This window comes from Squalius cephalus (genome assembly GCF_949319135.1).
Source record: "Squalius cephalus genome assembly, chromosome: 18".
Taxonomy (NCBI): Eukaryota; Metazoa; Chordata; class Actinopteri; order Cypriniformes; family Leuciscidae; genus Squalius; species Squalius cephalus.
Window position 1 is genome coordinate 25232192 of NC_137139.1, and position 15443 is coordinate 25247634.

At 38.1% G+C, this 15443-nt stretch overlaps 1 protein-coding gene across 3 annotated transcripts; it reads right to left on the reverse strand.

Annotated features, from left to right (window-relative positions):
• Positions 1-42: 42 nt before the first annotated feature.
• lca5 (lebercilin LCA5) lies at positions 43-14243 on the reverse strand. Of its 3 annotated transcripts, none has more exons than XM_079848658.1 (9): positions 13878-14243; positions 12003-12350; positions 10025-10560; positions 9200-9337; positions 9000-9096; positions 8545-8678; positions 4317-4352; positions 3253-3493; positions 43-3044 (listed from the first exon to the last, which is right to left on the reverse strand). In XM_079848658.1, exons 1-9 carry the CDS (start codon positions 13906-13908, stop codon positions 2251-2253), a joined length of 2355 nt encoding a protein of 784 aa, XP_079704784.1. In that variant the 5' UTR covers positions 13909-14243; the 3' UTR covers positions 43-2250. The 3 variants fall into 3 exon arrangements, with proteins under 3 accessions (XP_079704784.1, XP_079704783.1, XP_079704785.1); XM_079848657.1 differs by having other exon boundaries at positions 3253-3496; XM_079848659.1 differs by lacking the exon at positions 4317-4352.
• Positions 14244-15443: the final 1200 nt, after the last annotated feature.

Below are 15443 nucleotides of genomic sequence, written 5' to 3' on the forward strand. Positions count from 1 at the left end.
TGCTCTTTCAAAAGCTTGTGAAAAGATGTAACAAAGACACTTAAACCATAAAAACTGTATTTGAATAATCATTGAATATCACTTTCAAATTCAGCCATACAATACAAAAGTCTGATTACAGAGACAAATAAAATAAAATAAAGCCACAAAATCCACCTCAAGCCATTGTAATATTATAAAATAATAGAATTTTTCGCAATGACGAATTTTAGTGCTACAGTAAGATGTTGCAGTGCTTTGGAAAAGAGTAAAATGTCAATCATAGATCTCATTCAAACAAAAAAAACATAACATTTTTAAAAATGGAAAGTGAGTACTAGATACTTTTCAACCTGATTGATGTGTTCAGATGGGTGCCAGATTTAGTTCTTTAAAAAATAAATAAATAAATGTGGCCCTGAAATGAAAATATCTTTTTAAATATAATACAATTTGTAGGTAAATATTTGATTTGCGTTTATGTTTCATATCTGTCCACTTATAAATTGTGTGACATCCCTCATTAAAAAGTCAAAAGGAGAAACAATATCAAGCACATTGTTTTTAGTATTTCACAACAGATTTAACAGTTGAGATTGAAATGAACCCTGAAATGCTTTATAAATAAAAACCAAATCACTACAATTTTTATAGAGCTAGTCAAACATATCTGCTAATTACACACATTATTATTATTTTTTAAACAACCACCTGACAAAATCTCACAGATAATGACCCATGAGTGGTTTTACATTGATGAGCCTAGGCTTTATGAAACATCCAAAATGGCCAAGTATACATTACCTACTTATTCATATATAAAAAAATAATACATCTCATTATGTGTAACTAAGCAGGCAAATAAAGAACACTGTATTAGCGGCAAATTCTAGTTAAATTTAAAGTCAGAGTTTTCTAGTAACGAAATGGTATCACTGTGTAAAATAACAAAATATCAAACCAAATTACATTTATCTGGTAGCACAAGTACAATTTTCAAGAATACATTTTAGAAAAAGAAGTTTTAAAAGTTTGAATTGTTCACATTGGGACCAGTTAGTAAGATTGGCTAGATATTTTGTTATCTAATGCAATGAAATTCAGATATTTTTAATTCTCCATATTTTTTGAGTGCCCTGTAAAGAGATCATTTGATTATTTGGCTCATCGTTTAAACTATAAACTTGACTATATCTTATAAACCAGACACTCTCCTTTGTCGCATAATAGGCATGAACATTTATCTAAAGTGAGGTGAAGGGGGAGAGGCTAAAAAGTGCTGTGTGGGAGGACTGGTTCAGAGAAGACACAGCCCAGACCTGAGTCTGCCAAGCCACAGCGTGGCTCTCTGAGGACAAAGCTCTGTCTCAGTCATATCAGTACTGAAAGTGCAGAGCCTTTTCCTTTCAAACAAACACATACAGTAAACTGAAGACTATCGGCTAATGCACCCCACCCTCTATCTCTACTTATCACGCTCTTGTTTAGTAAGAAAATCTGAATACAGCATTAACCATAGCTACTTTTCATGTGGTATGCAAGGGAGTTTCTCAGCAATTCACACAGAGGTAGAGTCCAACATGACCTGGTCTCCCATATGTAACAATGGTGCATTGTGAGGATTTATTGTCCATAAATATTACTTTTCCGATATGAAACTGTTTAATGAATTGTTTTTATTAAACAAAATACCTGATTTTTTTTTTCCAGTCACACATTGTGACCTTGCTGATCATATTTTTGTTTTGGTGGCTTAAAATTAGATATATTCTACATAAGTGGTGAAAAAAATGGCTAAAAACCTTTTGATAAACATTCATTTAAGGTATAAGTCGTTTAGAAAATGTGCAAGTCACAGCGGATGTTTTCCCTCCAAGACAGGTCGTGTGTTCTTGATTTGAATCACTCACACTGATTACATCAGCAAGGGTCAGATTATCATTCTAACAGTTTGACTTTAACCATCTATTACGCTGTGGTTCCTAAAAAGAGTTACAGGCCAAAAGGCAAGGTTTTTTCCCCCCACATTTGGTGCATAGCGAGTGTTAATTTAGGTCCCTTTGTATACCTAACTATGAAAATAGTGTAATTGAGAAAGTCTTCCTCAATGATTTTGCCGGAAGTGTTGAAAAAGAGGCATGTTGGCAAACTAACCATTGTTTACTCAGAGATTACTTCATAAGGGAGTACAAAACCAAATATCAGAGGTGTCTTGGATTCTCTCCTTCTGCTTTCAAGAAACTGATTCCTTCTATTGAGTATAAAAGTGCCCTAGAGTGTGACTTCCTCTATGTCATCATCAAATGATGTAATGGCCCTGACCATGGGTCGGCTCTCAGAGACTTGTAGAGTGCTTCTATTGTTGGGGAGAGAACTGATGTTTAGTCCATTTGGTGTGTCTGAGTCCCTCCTCCGTCCATTCACTGGTCCTGATGGGAACTGGGTTGTTAGAGGGGGGTTTAGAATCTCCATCTTGCTGGATGGATCTGAAGGAGGTGGAGTGGCTGTGGCCCCAAAAAGCTGCTGCATGAGGTTGGACTTCCTCTCTTTGACCAGGCCACTCAGATCCAGCCCTTCATCCGCTTCTCGAGGTGACTGATTTGAGTTTCGTGTGCCCAAACCTGTACGGGAGGCAGATTTACCAAAAGAAGGGGCATAGCTGCCAAAAGAAAGATCAAGATCCGCACTAGGTCCTTGTGCTCTGTGACCACCTCCTCTTCTCCCACTCCCAAATGTGTTTGTGTTCTCCTCTGACTCTGTGAATTTAAAAATACCATTGTGGTTACGTTTCTCGGACAACCTTAGAGGAGAGCGGACACTTCCCGTGTCATCAGAGAAGAAGTCTGAGTCTTGACCCTGAGTCTGCATGTCGATCTGATGCATCTTAAGCAATAGTTGCTCTTTGCGCTGGCGTTCCTCTTCCGCACACTCTTCTTGATTGGCCTGGGTCTCCAGATTTCTCACTTTATGTTGTAACTCTCCCAGTTCACGCTGCTTCCTGCTCTCTTCCTCCTTTGGAGAAATAGACAGGCCATTCCTCCAATCTTCTTCCTCTCTGTCCAGGCCTATTTTATAAGAAACTGAAGGATTAATCGCTAAAGTTGCAAACATGCATTTCAAGAATTACACAACCTGAAACCATTAAATAGTTTAAAAGTGACTACAGACTTTCACATTGTTATAAAAATTCTATTTTAAATAAATGCTGTTCTTTTGACCTTTCTATTAATCAAAGAATCCTGAAAAATGTATCATGGTTTCCACAATAATTACCTCTGTTTCCCTTTAAGTTCTTCTCATTTGAGCTGGGCTGTTGATCTAGTCTTTGCCTCTCCTTGACTTTCAGCATCTCCGTTTCTCTTTCTCTGTCATGCAGTGTGTCTTTTCCTCTCTCCTTCTCCCTCGTCTGTTCCATCACAGATTCCATGCCTCTTTCATTCTCCCTTTCTTTCCAAAACTGTTGGATCTTCCATTCCTCTGCTTCACTCAGTCTCTGCTCTTTTTCTTGTTGATCCTGCTGATGTATCGTAGGGGGGGGGGGGGGGGGGGGGGGAGGATGACAAACAAACAAAGGACCAGAAGAGAGTAAAAAACAAAGCTCATCATTTCTGTAAGGCTTGCTCACTGAAATGTTATGTATGTGTTAAAAGGGTTAGTCTGCACAAAATGAAAATTGCCAGCATTTTCTCACCCTCATGATGTTTAAACGTGACATTCAGTTGGAATTTCTCAATCAGTTAAAAGACACACAAGAACCAATAACATATGGCATCTCTAACGTCAAACCTGACAAAATATTTGAATATACATCAACAGCAGCTATTGCAGAGAACTTTTTCTACTTTTATGATTCTTTATGGTGTTATTTTTTGTCATTTTTAGAGCTTGACCGCTCCTGATCACAATTGAATTTAATGTAAGGGAGAAGTTCCACAAAAGAAAAAAAATGCATTTTAAATTACACAAGTGTGAGTAAATGATGACAGAATTTTCATTTTTGGATTAACTAGATCTTCAAACGTGTATAAAACATCTCTACCATAGATAAAATCATAAATATTCTCTCAGAGCTGGGATATTCTTAATATTCTTGGCATTCTTAATTCAGAATGATCTAAGAATCATGGACACTCAAGCTCTAAAACTAATCAGCCATGTTACTAGTGTTCTTCTGTTGATTTAGACTATTTGGCAGAGGTTAAGAGGTCAGCACTTCATGCAGCAATGCAATGCTCAATTAAAGAATGAAGATTTGCTTTGGGAGCCAGCATATGAACTACTATTCTATTGTGTGCAGCATGCTGGTATACAGAAGGACAGACTTATAAAAGGCCAACCTTTTTTACTCTGTGGTTCACAGCAGGCTTTTGATTCTGAAAGTCAATCATTAAAAATTACTTCAAAGATTAATTAACAAGGAAATTCACAGGTATGTAAGCTAACAAAAAGACTGATAAAACAGAATGAGAAAGAGAGATAAGAAAGGTGTATAGTAAGCACAAACTAAATCAAACGTCAACAAAAGAATAATAACTGCGAAGAGTATCACATGAAAGAAGATGAAACAGAAACATGATAGATTTTCCTCATGAGCAATCAAATTTTAGAGACATTTTGGCCCTGTTTACACGAAGGGAAGATGCAGATATTTTCCTGCGGTTTGGCCTCTCATTTACACGAAAACCCCGTTTTTATCACAGAAAACGATTATTTCTAAAAACTACGGCCAAAGTGGAGATTTCTGATAACGCCGGATATGTGTTGCCGTGTCAACTGGGAGAAACGAGGTTTTAGGTTCTCAAACGTCACATTATGCGCCAGAAAATGCTTAACGTCAAGTGAGCGCCCTAGGAAGTCACTCGTGTTATTCGTTGTTGTCGATTCTGAGGATTCTGATTGGCTTGCATGGCTTTATCCTTCTCCCTACACTGCCGCCCATAGGTTTGGCATAGTTATGATGGCGCTCGACAGCGTATTTATGTGGGTTGATGTAAATGACAACTTTTTTGAAAACGATGTTGTGTGCACAATGTTATTATTGAAAACAGAGGGGGGAAATATTTGTTTCTCTAAATACCCGGCTATGTGTAAATGTGGCCTAAATAGACCTTATGTAGCCACGCCCCTTTTCAATGCTGCGCTCGTTATCTTTTGTCTTCCGGTTTGTATTTTCACAGCGATCTTGCGTATTTATGAATGCATGGCTCATTTTAAAATCTTCCTGGTCTACTGACATTTGTTAAGACATCTGGTTTAAATATTACAATCCTCATGATAACTTATTAAAGGTAGCCTGGTAATACCAAACTCTGCTACTTCGCTTTGCTTCGTAGACAGAGTCTGGAAGGGCATAATTGAAAAGCGTTTTCTTTCTCGCGGGGGGGCGCTTGTCTGAAGTTTAAAATCATTGGTTACCCGTAAGCCAATCACATAACGTTTGGTTATGACATGTGTTATGCGCAGGCTCAGCCGCATCTAACTTCCACTGTAAACACATGTATGATGCGAAAACAAAACCATCAAGCGAAATACCGGAGTGAACATGGCTGTGAACGACTTTTGCAGATTATGTGAAGTAAATCTACGCATCCAAGGTACAATCAGCATCTACGTCACAGCTCTCAGCCCGCCCTCTGTTCGTTGATTGGCCGGCTGTTTTGAGGCCGGAGGAAAACGGGAAGATAGGTCGCTATCTCAGACTGAGTACAGAAGCGAACTGAAATTGAGTGGAAGTACGAAGTCTGACGTAGTCAGGTAATATTAAAGGTCCCATTTTTTATCAAAACTGAAATTTCCTGGCTTTTTTCATGATAACAGAGGTCTAGGGGCTATGAAACTACCATATAAGTTTCAAAACAGTCGATCCACAGACAAATGCACACAGCCTGCATAAAGTAGCTGTGCCTTTTCATGAGCCGTTGTGACTTCCGTATAAATGTGATGTCAGAACTACTCAGTCACCGCCTTCAGTCCCACCCCCACCAATGGTGGGTCACTCAGAAAACAACAGGCCAATCAGAAGAGAGACTCATGAATATTAAGTAGACAGGCTTGTTTTTTGGTACTCATACCGCAAATATATATTCATATATTATATAAGGACATCAAAACCTAAAATAAAACTTCAGAAAGGTGTACAATATGGGACATTTAAGTTAATCCACTTAAAAAGCTAATTACTCCTGGACAACAATGCCATAAAAATATACAGAGCGACCGCAAAAACGGAAGTTCAAAGACAATATTCTAAAGATTCTTGTTTCTCTGCCGCATAAGGTCTATAATGTGTTGAGGTTTCTAGCTCAATATGCAGCATTTATGTACTAAAATCTAATGAGCTGCCTACAGAGGCGGCATTTTAAGGCATCAGATGATCTTAAAATGACAAAGCTGTTCCAAAAAGTTATTTCAGTCAAAAAATCCAAGATTGCAGACAGACAGACATGTCAATAATAAACATTACATTTAAACATATTGAATTATTATTTAAATTATATTTATTTAATATTTAGTAATGTTATTTTACCCAACATCTGTGTATGATGTATTTTCATGCTTATTAGAGTATCACACTATTAGTTTAGCAACATATTAAAGGGATAGTTCACCCAAAAATTTAAATTCTGTCATCATTTACTCAAGTTGTTCCAAACCTGTACGAATTTCTTTCTTCTGTTGAACACAAAAGAAGATATTTTGTATGTCGTAGAATGTCGTAACTAAACTGTTGATTTTGTTGACATTGACTTCCACTGTTCCAACTACAGGGGGATCACACTTCTCAGCCTCCCTGGGAAAGTCTATGCCAGGGTACTGGAGAGGAGAATACGGCCGATAGTAGAACCTCGGATTCAGGAGGAACAGTGTGGTTTTCGTCCAGGCCGTGGAACACTGGACCAGCTCTATACCCTCTACAGGGTGCTGGAGGGTTCATGGGAGTTTGCCCAACCAGTCCACATGTGCTTTGTGGATTTGGAAAAGGCAGTCGACTGTGTCCCTCGCGGCGGCCTGTGGAGGGTGCTCTGGGAGTATGGGGTCCAGGGTCCTTTACTAAGGGCTGTCCGGTCCCTGTATGACCGAAGCAGGAGCTTGGTTTGCATTGCCGGCAGGAAGTCAGACTTGTTCCCGCATTGTTGTTGTGCATGTTGGACTCCGGCAGGGCTGCCCTTTGTCGCCGGTTCTGTTCATAATTTTTATGGACAGAATTTCTAGGCGCAGCCAGGGGCTGGAGGGTGTCAGGTTTGGTGACAGCACGATTTCGTCTCTGCTCTTTGCGGATGATGTTGTCGTGCTGGCCCCATCAGACCAGGACCTAGCATGCACTGGGACAGTTTGCAGCGGCTGGGATGAGAATCAGCACCTCCAAATCCGAGGCCATGGTCCTCAGTCGGAAAAGGGTGGCTTGCTCACTTCAGGTTGGTGGAGAGTTCCTGCCTCAAGTGGAGGAGTTTAAGTATCTTGGGGTTTTGTTCACGAGTGAGGGAAGGATGGAACGGGAGATTGACAGACGGATCGGTGCAGCTTCTGCAGTAATGCGGTCAATGTACCGGTCTGTCGTGGTGAAGAAAGAGCTGAGCCGGAAGGCGAAGCTCTCGATTTACCGGTCAATCTATGTTCCTACTCTCACTTATGGTCATGAGCTTTGGGTCATGACCGAAAGGACAAGATCCTGGATACAGGCGGCCGAAATGAGCTTTCTCCGCAGGGTGGCTGGGCGATCCCTTAGAGAAAGGGTGAGAAGCTCGGTCACTCGGGAGGAGCTCAGAGTAGAGCCGCTGCTCCTCCACATCGAGAGGGGTCAGCTGAGGTGGCTCGGGCATCTGTTCCGGATACCTCCTGGACGCCTTCCCGGGAAGGTGTTCCGGGCGCGTCCCACTGGGAGGAGACCCCGGGGAAGACCTAGGACACGCTGGAGAGACTATGTCTCCCGGCTGGCCTGGGAACGCCTCGGTGTCCCCCCGGAAGAGCTGGAGGAAGTGTCTAGGGAGAGGGAAGTCTGGGCATCTCTGCTTAGACTGCTGCCCCCGCAACCCGGCCCCGGATGAGCGGAGGAAGATGGATGGATGGATGACTTCCACTGTATTTTTTTTTTTCCATAATGTGCAAGTCTATGGGGTCCATCAACTGTTTGGTTACCCAAATTCTTTAAAATATTTTATTTTGTGTTCAGCAGAAGCAAGCAATTCATACAGGTTTGGAACAACTTGAGGGTGAGTAAATGACAGAATTTTCCTTTTTGGGTGAACTATCCCTTTAGTCAAAATCTGAATAGGGTGCTACATTTGTGAGTTGCTTCCTAAGTAGAGCGTTACAAATCAGTTCAATGACGATTTTGATGCTACCTATATAGGCAATAGGCAACAAGGCAGCTCACTAGATTTTGAAACAAAGCTATAGTGAACACTGGGCTAATTAATGCCATACATTAAACTGAAACTCTGTGCGGTTAAATGCAATTTTATTAACTAGAGGTCTCTTATGTCTAATAAATAAACTGGTTTCAACAAAACAAAATACAAAAAGACATGTCACTTATAAGTTCTTTATCAGGCAGGCTGTACGTGCCTTCAGGGAGATGTAGTCATCGGCCTGGTTGTCAGGTGGGATTCCGTTGGTAAGAGCTGGAGGTGGCGATGGGAAGTCCAATGAGGACGTTCTGTCCTCTGTCTGTACTGCTTTAGTGCTGGTTGTATTGGAGCCTTCAACACAAACACAAACATGTTACAAAATACATAGATTACTGGCACAAACACATAAATTCATTATATATAATACTATTCCATTCAAGGCCCTTCAGTCCTCTTCAAACACTCTCATATATAATCCATAGGACCACTGTAAAACAAAGCTGAAACACACGGGAATATACAGTAATCGCCATAGGAATATGTTTGTTATGGAGTCATTACTTGTCTGCTAGTAGTAGTTATGGACTGAATGTGTAAGTTTCCTGGGAGGAAGGTGAATAGTACAGTTGTGTAATTAGACTTAGATGAGCCTATCAATAAACGCTGATCTACCTTTCCGTTTGCTATCATTCTCTACTTCTTTTCTGGAAGAAGTTTTAAGTATCCTGTTAGCGTAGATGTTACGAGTATCCAGCTCCTTTTCTTTCTCCTGAAATAAGATGCAAAAAATGAACATGGTGTGATGGGTTTGCGATTAAATTAATAAACATCTAACACTGGATTCAGCTTGTGGGTGTTCAGTATTTTGGTACCTTTAGTTTAGTGCAAAGTTTCTCTACTTCCTCCTGTAGGGCTTTGACTTCCTGTTGTGCATCGTGAGTTCTCCTCCTCTCATTAGCTAGCTGCCTTTGAAAGCTCCCACTACTCAGCTCCATGTTCTTCTCCAATTCCTGATGATACATTACACACACAAACTTAGACATAAACACATACTAACAGCGTGATCCTTACAGGATGAAGTCATTGCAGTCATAACTCTTAAAAGGAATTTATTTTTAGGAAATTAGAAACCAGGGCAATATTCAATCTTCATCATTGTCATAATTAATATTTAAAATTTATAAATTTAAATTCATAAAAATTGCCAATTTTATATTTAAATTTTTTAATTATACATTTGAAAATATTTTATTTTATTTATTTAAATATTATACAACTATAAAAATTATATAATATAAAAAATACATATTATTTATTATTATTTATTACAGAAATATAAAAACACATTTTCTCATCAATTTATGTCAAAGTTTTCTTTACAAAGAGAATTTGTAAAAATCAGTTAGCATTATATGAATGTAAAAAAAAGAAATATATTTATTATAATTATACAAGAAAATTCATAAATAATAAACAATAATAAATGTTAGTCAGTAGATCATTTGAGCTAGCTGAGTTGACAAAAAGTTGACAAGAAGAATTCACAACCAAATGTTTAAGTTTGCAAGGCATACAAATGCATTTACATGATCAAAACATGTAAGATATAGCGCTAGCCCAACAAGTGACAGTTTGCCCCAGAATAGCAAGCCATCCTTATTGTTGAGCCCAGTAGTGTTGCTTTCTCTTTTTTTTACCTTTACTCTGCGTTCACTTTCTTGTAATTTGCCTTGAGCGTACATCAGTTTTCGTGACAGTTCCTCCCTCTCTCCAAGATTCTGGTCATCTGCAAGTTGCTGCAGTTTCTGAAGCTGGCCGCGACAGCGCTGGAGCTGGACGTCCGTTTCCCTGAGGCTGCGTTCAGCTGTGCGCTGGCTCTCCTGACTGCGTCGCAGCCTCTCGCGGAGGACGTGAGTCTCATTGTTGTGACGAGACAGCAGCTGCGAGATCTCGCTCTCGGTGTCATCGTAGCGATGCAGAGCTTTCTCTTGCCGCAGCTGTAGCTGTCGCAGTAAACGGTTCTCGCGCTGCAGCTTGTCTGCATGCAGCCTCAGCTCAGATAATGCGTTCTTCAACTCGTTGATCTTTAGCAGACGTGCAGAAAGCATGCGCTTGGTGACGGGGTCCACTTCTTTGGATGGAGCGTCTTTACTCAAACTTTGTGATCGGATGCCTCCTGATTGCTGCTGAGGATGATGGGATGGGAGACGGCGTGACACACCTTTATGCACACCTGAAAAGAATAATAAATATAAGTACACATAAGTAAATAAGGCCTAAAAAAACCAACACACAAATATGTGCAGTTATTACCATATATCTGAATAGATACATACATGCACATATTAAAAATATATATTAAAAAATTCAATATGTTTTACTGTATTTTTGACCTTCAGAAATCATTGTACTCTGCTGATTTGGTGCAAAAAGTAACAATGTTGAAAACGGTTTGTGCTACTTAATATTTTTGTGGAAAGCATGATACATTTTTCTTTGATGACTCTATGATGAATAAAAAGTTCAAAAGAACAGCATAAAAGTCTATTACTTTATTATTTAAGTCTTTATTATTACTTCATTTTAATGAAATCTTGCTGAATAAAAGTAAACTTAATGCTCACATACTTTTGAATGGTAGTGTACAACCCAACATTCCTATTAATATATTGTCATTGACAATGATTGTGGTAAAACAAAGTAATTTTCTATTCAAATGATGCTTGATGCTAAATATCTCTTATGCAATCTGCTGGTCATTATTGGTACTGCAGGACACAACAGTTATTTCCTAAAAGATGCTTTAGTCTGTTACCCTAACCCTAACCTAATATCTAGCTTATATTCCATCAAAATAAAAAAAATTACATATAGCATAAAGAAACTGAAACCTCTTATAGGACCATATAGGATATTTTGCAACATGACATTATTTTTATGACAATGAAGCACATTTGGATTTTTTACTAGACATATTTTTGTGATTATACTTCTCTATGATTTTCATTACTGTAATACAGTATATATATATATATATATATATATATATATATATACATGTATATATATATATATATATTGTTTTGTAATTTTTATATATTTTTGTTATATATTTTTTCACACTGCTGCCCATCACTCAGATCGGGATGATTCACAGCAATCAGAGTGTCTCAAGAAAATTAACAAAAAAAAATAAAAAAATAAAAATAAATAAATAAATTTGCCATGCGCTATCAAGATTTAGATGCTGATGGCCTTGATCATCATGTTAATTATGTTACACATGTAACTAGTGGATGAGAGGACACCTCAGACTAATTTAATGCGGATGATCTTCTGGATTGCTGATGAATTTGTTCCATTATGTTGCTGGCTTTTAATAAAGTGAGTGCAAAGGAGAGGTAAACAAGGTTTTCCATAAACAGCACTTGAGTTAAATGAACTCCACAAGTACAAAACCTTGCCAGTAATCATTATCCAAACATGATATGGGATCAATTCAATGAGAATCTTGTGCTTCAAGTACATTTTATTTATATTTTATTATTATATTATAACTAAACTATTATATACTTTGTTTTTATAAAAAATAAATTCTTCTTCCTAGATTTTCAATGGGATTTCAGACTTTTGGACTCCACTGGATGTGTTTGCCTATTATGTGTGTGTGTATACCTGTTCGATGTAAGGGGCTGCTGGACACTCTCTTAGATCTCCCTTTTCTGTGTGGAGATGGAGAGTCTGGCGAGAGCGACCGATCCGAGTGCGAGATGTTTTCATAATCATCTGAGTAGAAAGAGGCACTGCTGTGATCTCCATCCGAATACCGATCGCGGTCTGGGTCTCCAGTCGGCACTTGTGTTCTGGTTCGCGCATGTTTCCCAGCCGAGCTCCCAATGTCTTTCCAGTATTTCTCCTGTTTCCCAGAATGTTGAGGAGATTCCGAGATCTTCGCATCACTTCGGTGAGACAATCGGCTGTGCTCTGATTCCTGATTTTCTGCATGCAAGTCCATGTCTTCCCCTGCAATACAGTTCACAATGATCGAGACAACATCAGACTGAGACTGAACTGAATATGCGCTTCACTCACAATTAATAAGCAGCACACATCCTTTCAAACACACAAATCAAAAAAGGCACGGTATGTTTGCAAATCAGGTTGTGGAGTTTGTGTGTGAGTCTTGAGCGAATCGTGACATAAATCCAGATGCTAAACACTCAAGCTGTCTGAGAGGCTTCATCACGATTGAATTAAGACAACGTCACATTTGTTGCTCATTCACGACAGTAACGTGTTATTAATTCTTTAATATTAATATTAATTGGCCAGGCGAGCCAAGACACTAACATTCAAGACACTCAAATTTGGTACATTACTTTAGGCATGATCGATCAAATCTCAAACACCAAGGCACTTAGATATGTGGTTTTAGATATGTGTTTGCCAGACACTTTCTTACCACATCATGGCGTAAATTGTGTTGTGATGAATATGATGGTCTCAAATTGAGCACAAATAAGAAATCACCAAGTGTCACTAAGAACAAAGAGTCAATAGAGCTGGTTACAAGACAAAAATGAGCTACAGCAGATCTGTGGTGTATCGTCATAAAATAAGCAAGATTTATGACCCTTTTGTAAGGCTACTGACAAGTCCTCCTTTTTCTGTCCCTGAACCTGCACAATCCTGATATCCTCTCCGGTCTCGGTCACCATGGAGATTGAGTATGCCCTTTGTAAGCGGGCCAATAATATCATTCACTCCTTAATGGCATGCTAAACACGTTCGATTACTGCCTCACCTTTCACCTCCCTCTATTTTGGTAAAATGTTTCTATGGCATCCATTAAGACGTGTCAAAAAAAAATCTTAGTTTTTGCCAAAAAAAATTAAGTTGATCTAATTGAACATTAAAAAAACCAACTCATTCATACATTGAGTCAGTCTAATGTTAAAACCCTTTTTAATTGACCAAGGAGGAGCCCATTACACAGTGTTTTGATATGTGATGAACTGGCATCAAGCACTGAAACCACCTGCACATGACAGGCCAGTTTGACTTTGAATGGCCTTAGTAACCATCACAACAACAAATGTCAATCAGTTTGGTTGACATTCTTATAAAATTGACTCAAACTTGAGTAAAAAAGAACATAAAGTGATTATATAAACATATATAGGCTATAATTCAGAAATATATAGCATTCAATTGAGATTAGCTTACAATATTGAAGACATTATAGGCACTGTTGCCAAATATCATAACAAAAGAGCTTTATGAATTCAGACCTCGGGAAATAAGTAAGGTTATCCAACTTACAGGTGTCCATAAACAATAGGAAGTCGGTCAACAAGTCTTTATTTAAAACAAAACAATGTCTGACTGCATCTTAATACGTGTATCATTGTATCAAGGAAGAAGCTGCTGGTGTTTCTTATTTACTAACTGGTTGTTAATGTTTTTTTCCGAGTGACAAAAGGAATAGCAAACCCTGAACGTAACGTTACACTGCAAGAACGCGCGTGAAATTATCTTAAAAGTACTTACCAGTTTCTTGTTCTTCAGTCAGTTTCTTCATAACATGGCTCGATTAACGGCTCGCAAACTCGCTAGCCAGCCACTTGACGAGCTAGCTGGATTATATCGTGCAACTAGGACAACACACAACACTCTCAACTGGAGAGACGACACCAAACGATTAGCAAAACCTTAAACGATACGGTATAGAAAGAGCGAATGCGGATGTTTGGTCGTCTATCATTTAATCAAGCGTCATCTGAGGTCGATTATGGCGGAGATTGTGGCTTTTGAAGAGGAATATGTGCTTTACTGAAGGAGTTGGTGAAATCTCTGAATCCACGCCTCGCCTTCTGCTACTGGACTGGTGTCATAGTGACGCCTCTCCATGGCAACGTGCGCGCCCCTGTCACTCCGTCACCACTTGTTGATTTCGGCTGATATTACACTGACAGACTAAATACGTCTTTTTTCTTTGTAGGACTACTTAAAATGTATCTATTGTCTTCCTTTTTTATGTTTTTGTCATCCACTGTCATTTCATTGTTATGAATGTTCAATTGTATTATTATTTGTTATTTGATTGTTCAACTGCAATAAAAAAAAAAAAAAATAGTATAAAAAATAAAATAAAAATAAAAATAAATTAAAAAAAATTACACTGACAGACTAGACAGGCTTCAGGCGTCGGTGGTATTATTAAAAGGAGCAAAACTCGTCAGAAAGACATACAATAAAGCAAGTCTTGAGTCAGACTGGCATTAATAACTGAAATAATAAGACATTAAATACTTTACTTGTTAGCAAATAGATATGACAGCACTTAGATAGGCTATTTTTTAATAATATTATTTTAGTTAAAATGTGTTTATATTTAAAATGTACGTTTTCATATTATATATTTTTCCAACAGGAATAATGTTTAAAAAAATAAATAAATAAAAAACAGCTTTTGTCTTGTGTTGAAAAACACTTGCACAGTTTTTCAGGTATCTTTGCTGGTCGGTTTCTTAAAGCGTCTTGGAGACGTTTCTTCTGGATTTATTCTGTCTCAGTTTTTTCTGTTTCTTCGTGTTATCACAGAAAGACTCGATGATGGATCAGATCTCAGTGTGGAGCATACTGGCTGTTGTCAGACTCCTTGTGCATAAAAAAATCTCATTGGATTATTACAATTAATAGCAAAAGAAATGTTTGGAGATGTAAATTAATATTTCCTACTGACACACTACAGCAAAAGATACAAATAACTGGCTTAAAATAATTTTTTGTGTATACAATTTTTTTGTGTATACTAATACTAATGTGCCTATAAGTCTTTTGGCACGGTCCTATATATATATATATATATATATATATATATATATATATATATATATATATATATATATATATATATTGTGTGTGTGTGTGTGTGTGTGTGTGTAATAGGCCTATATATAAATTTATATAATAAAACTTTGGCACACTGCTGTTGCCTTTCTTCCCACAACACTGGGTTGCAAACACATGGTGGCAACATTAGGCTATAACAGTGTTCCTACAGGCCAATTTCCTCATATAATGAAATTACAGTATTGACTTGGCAGCAACATC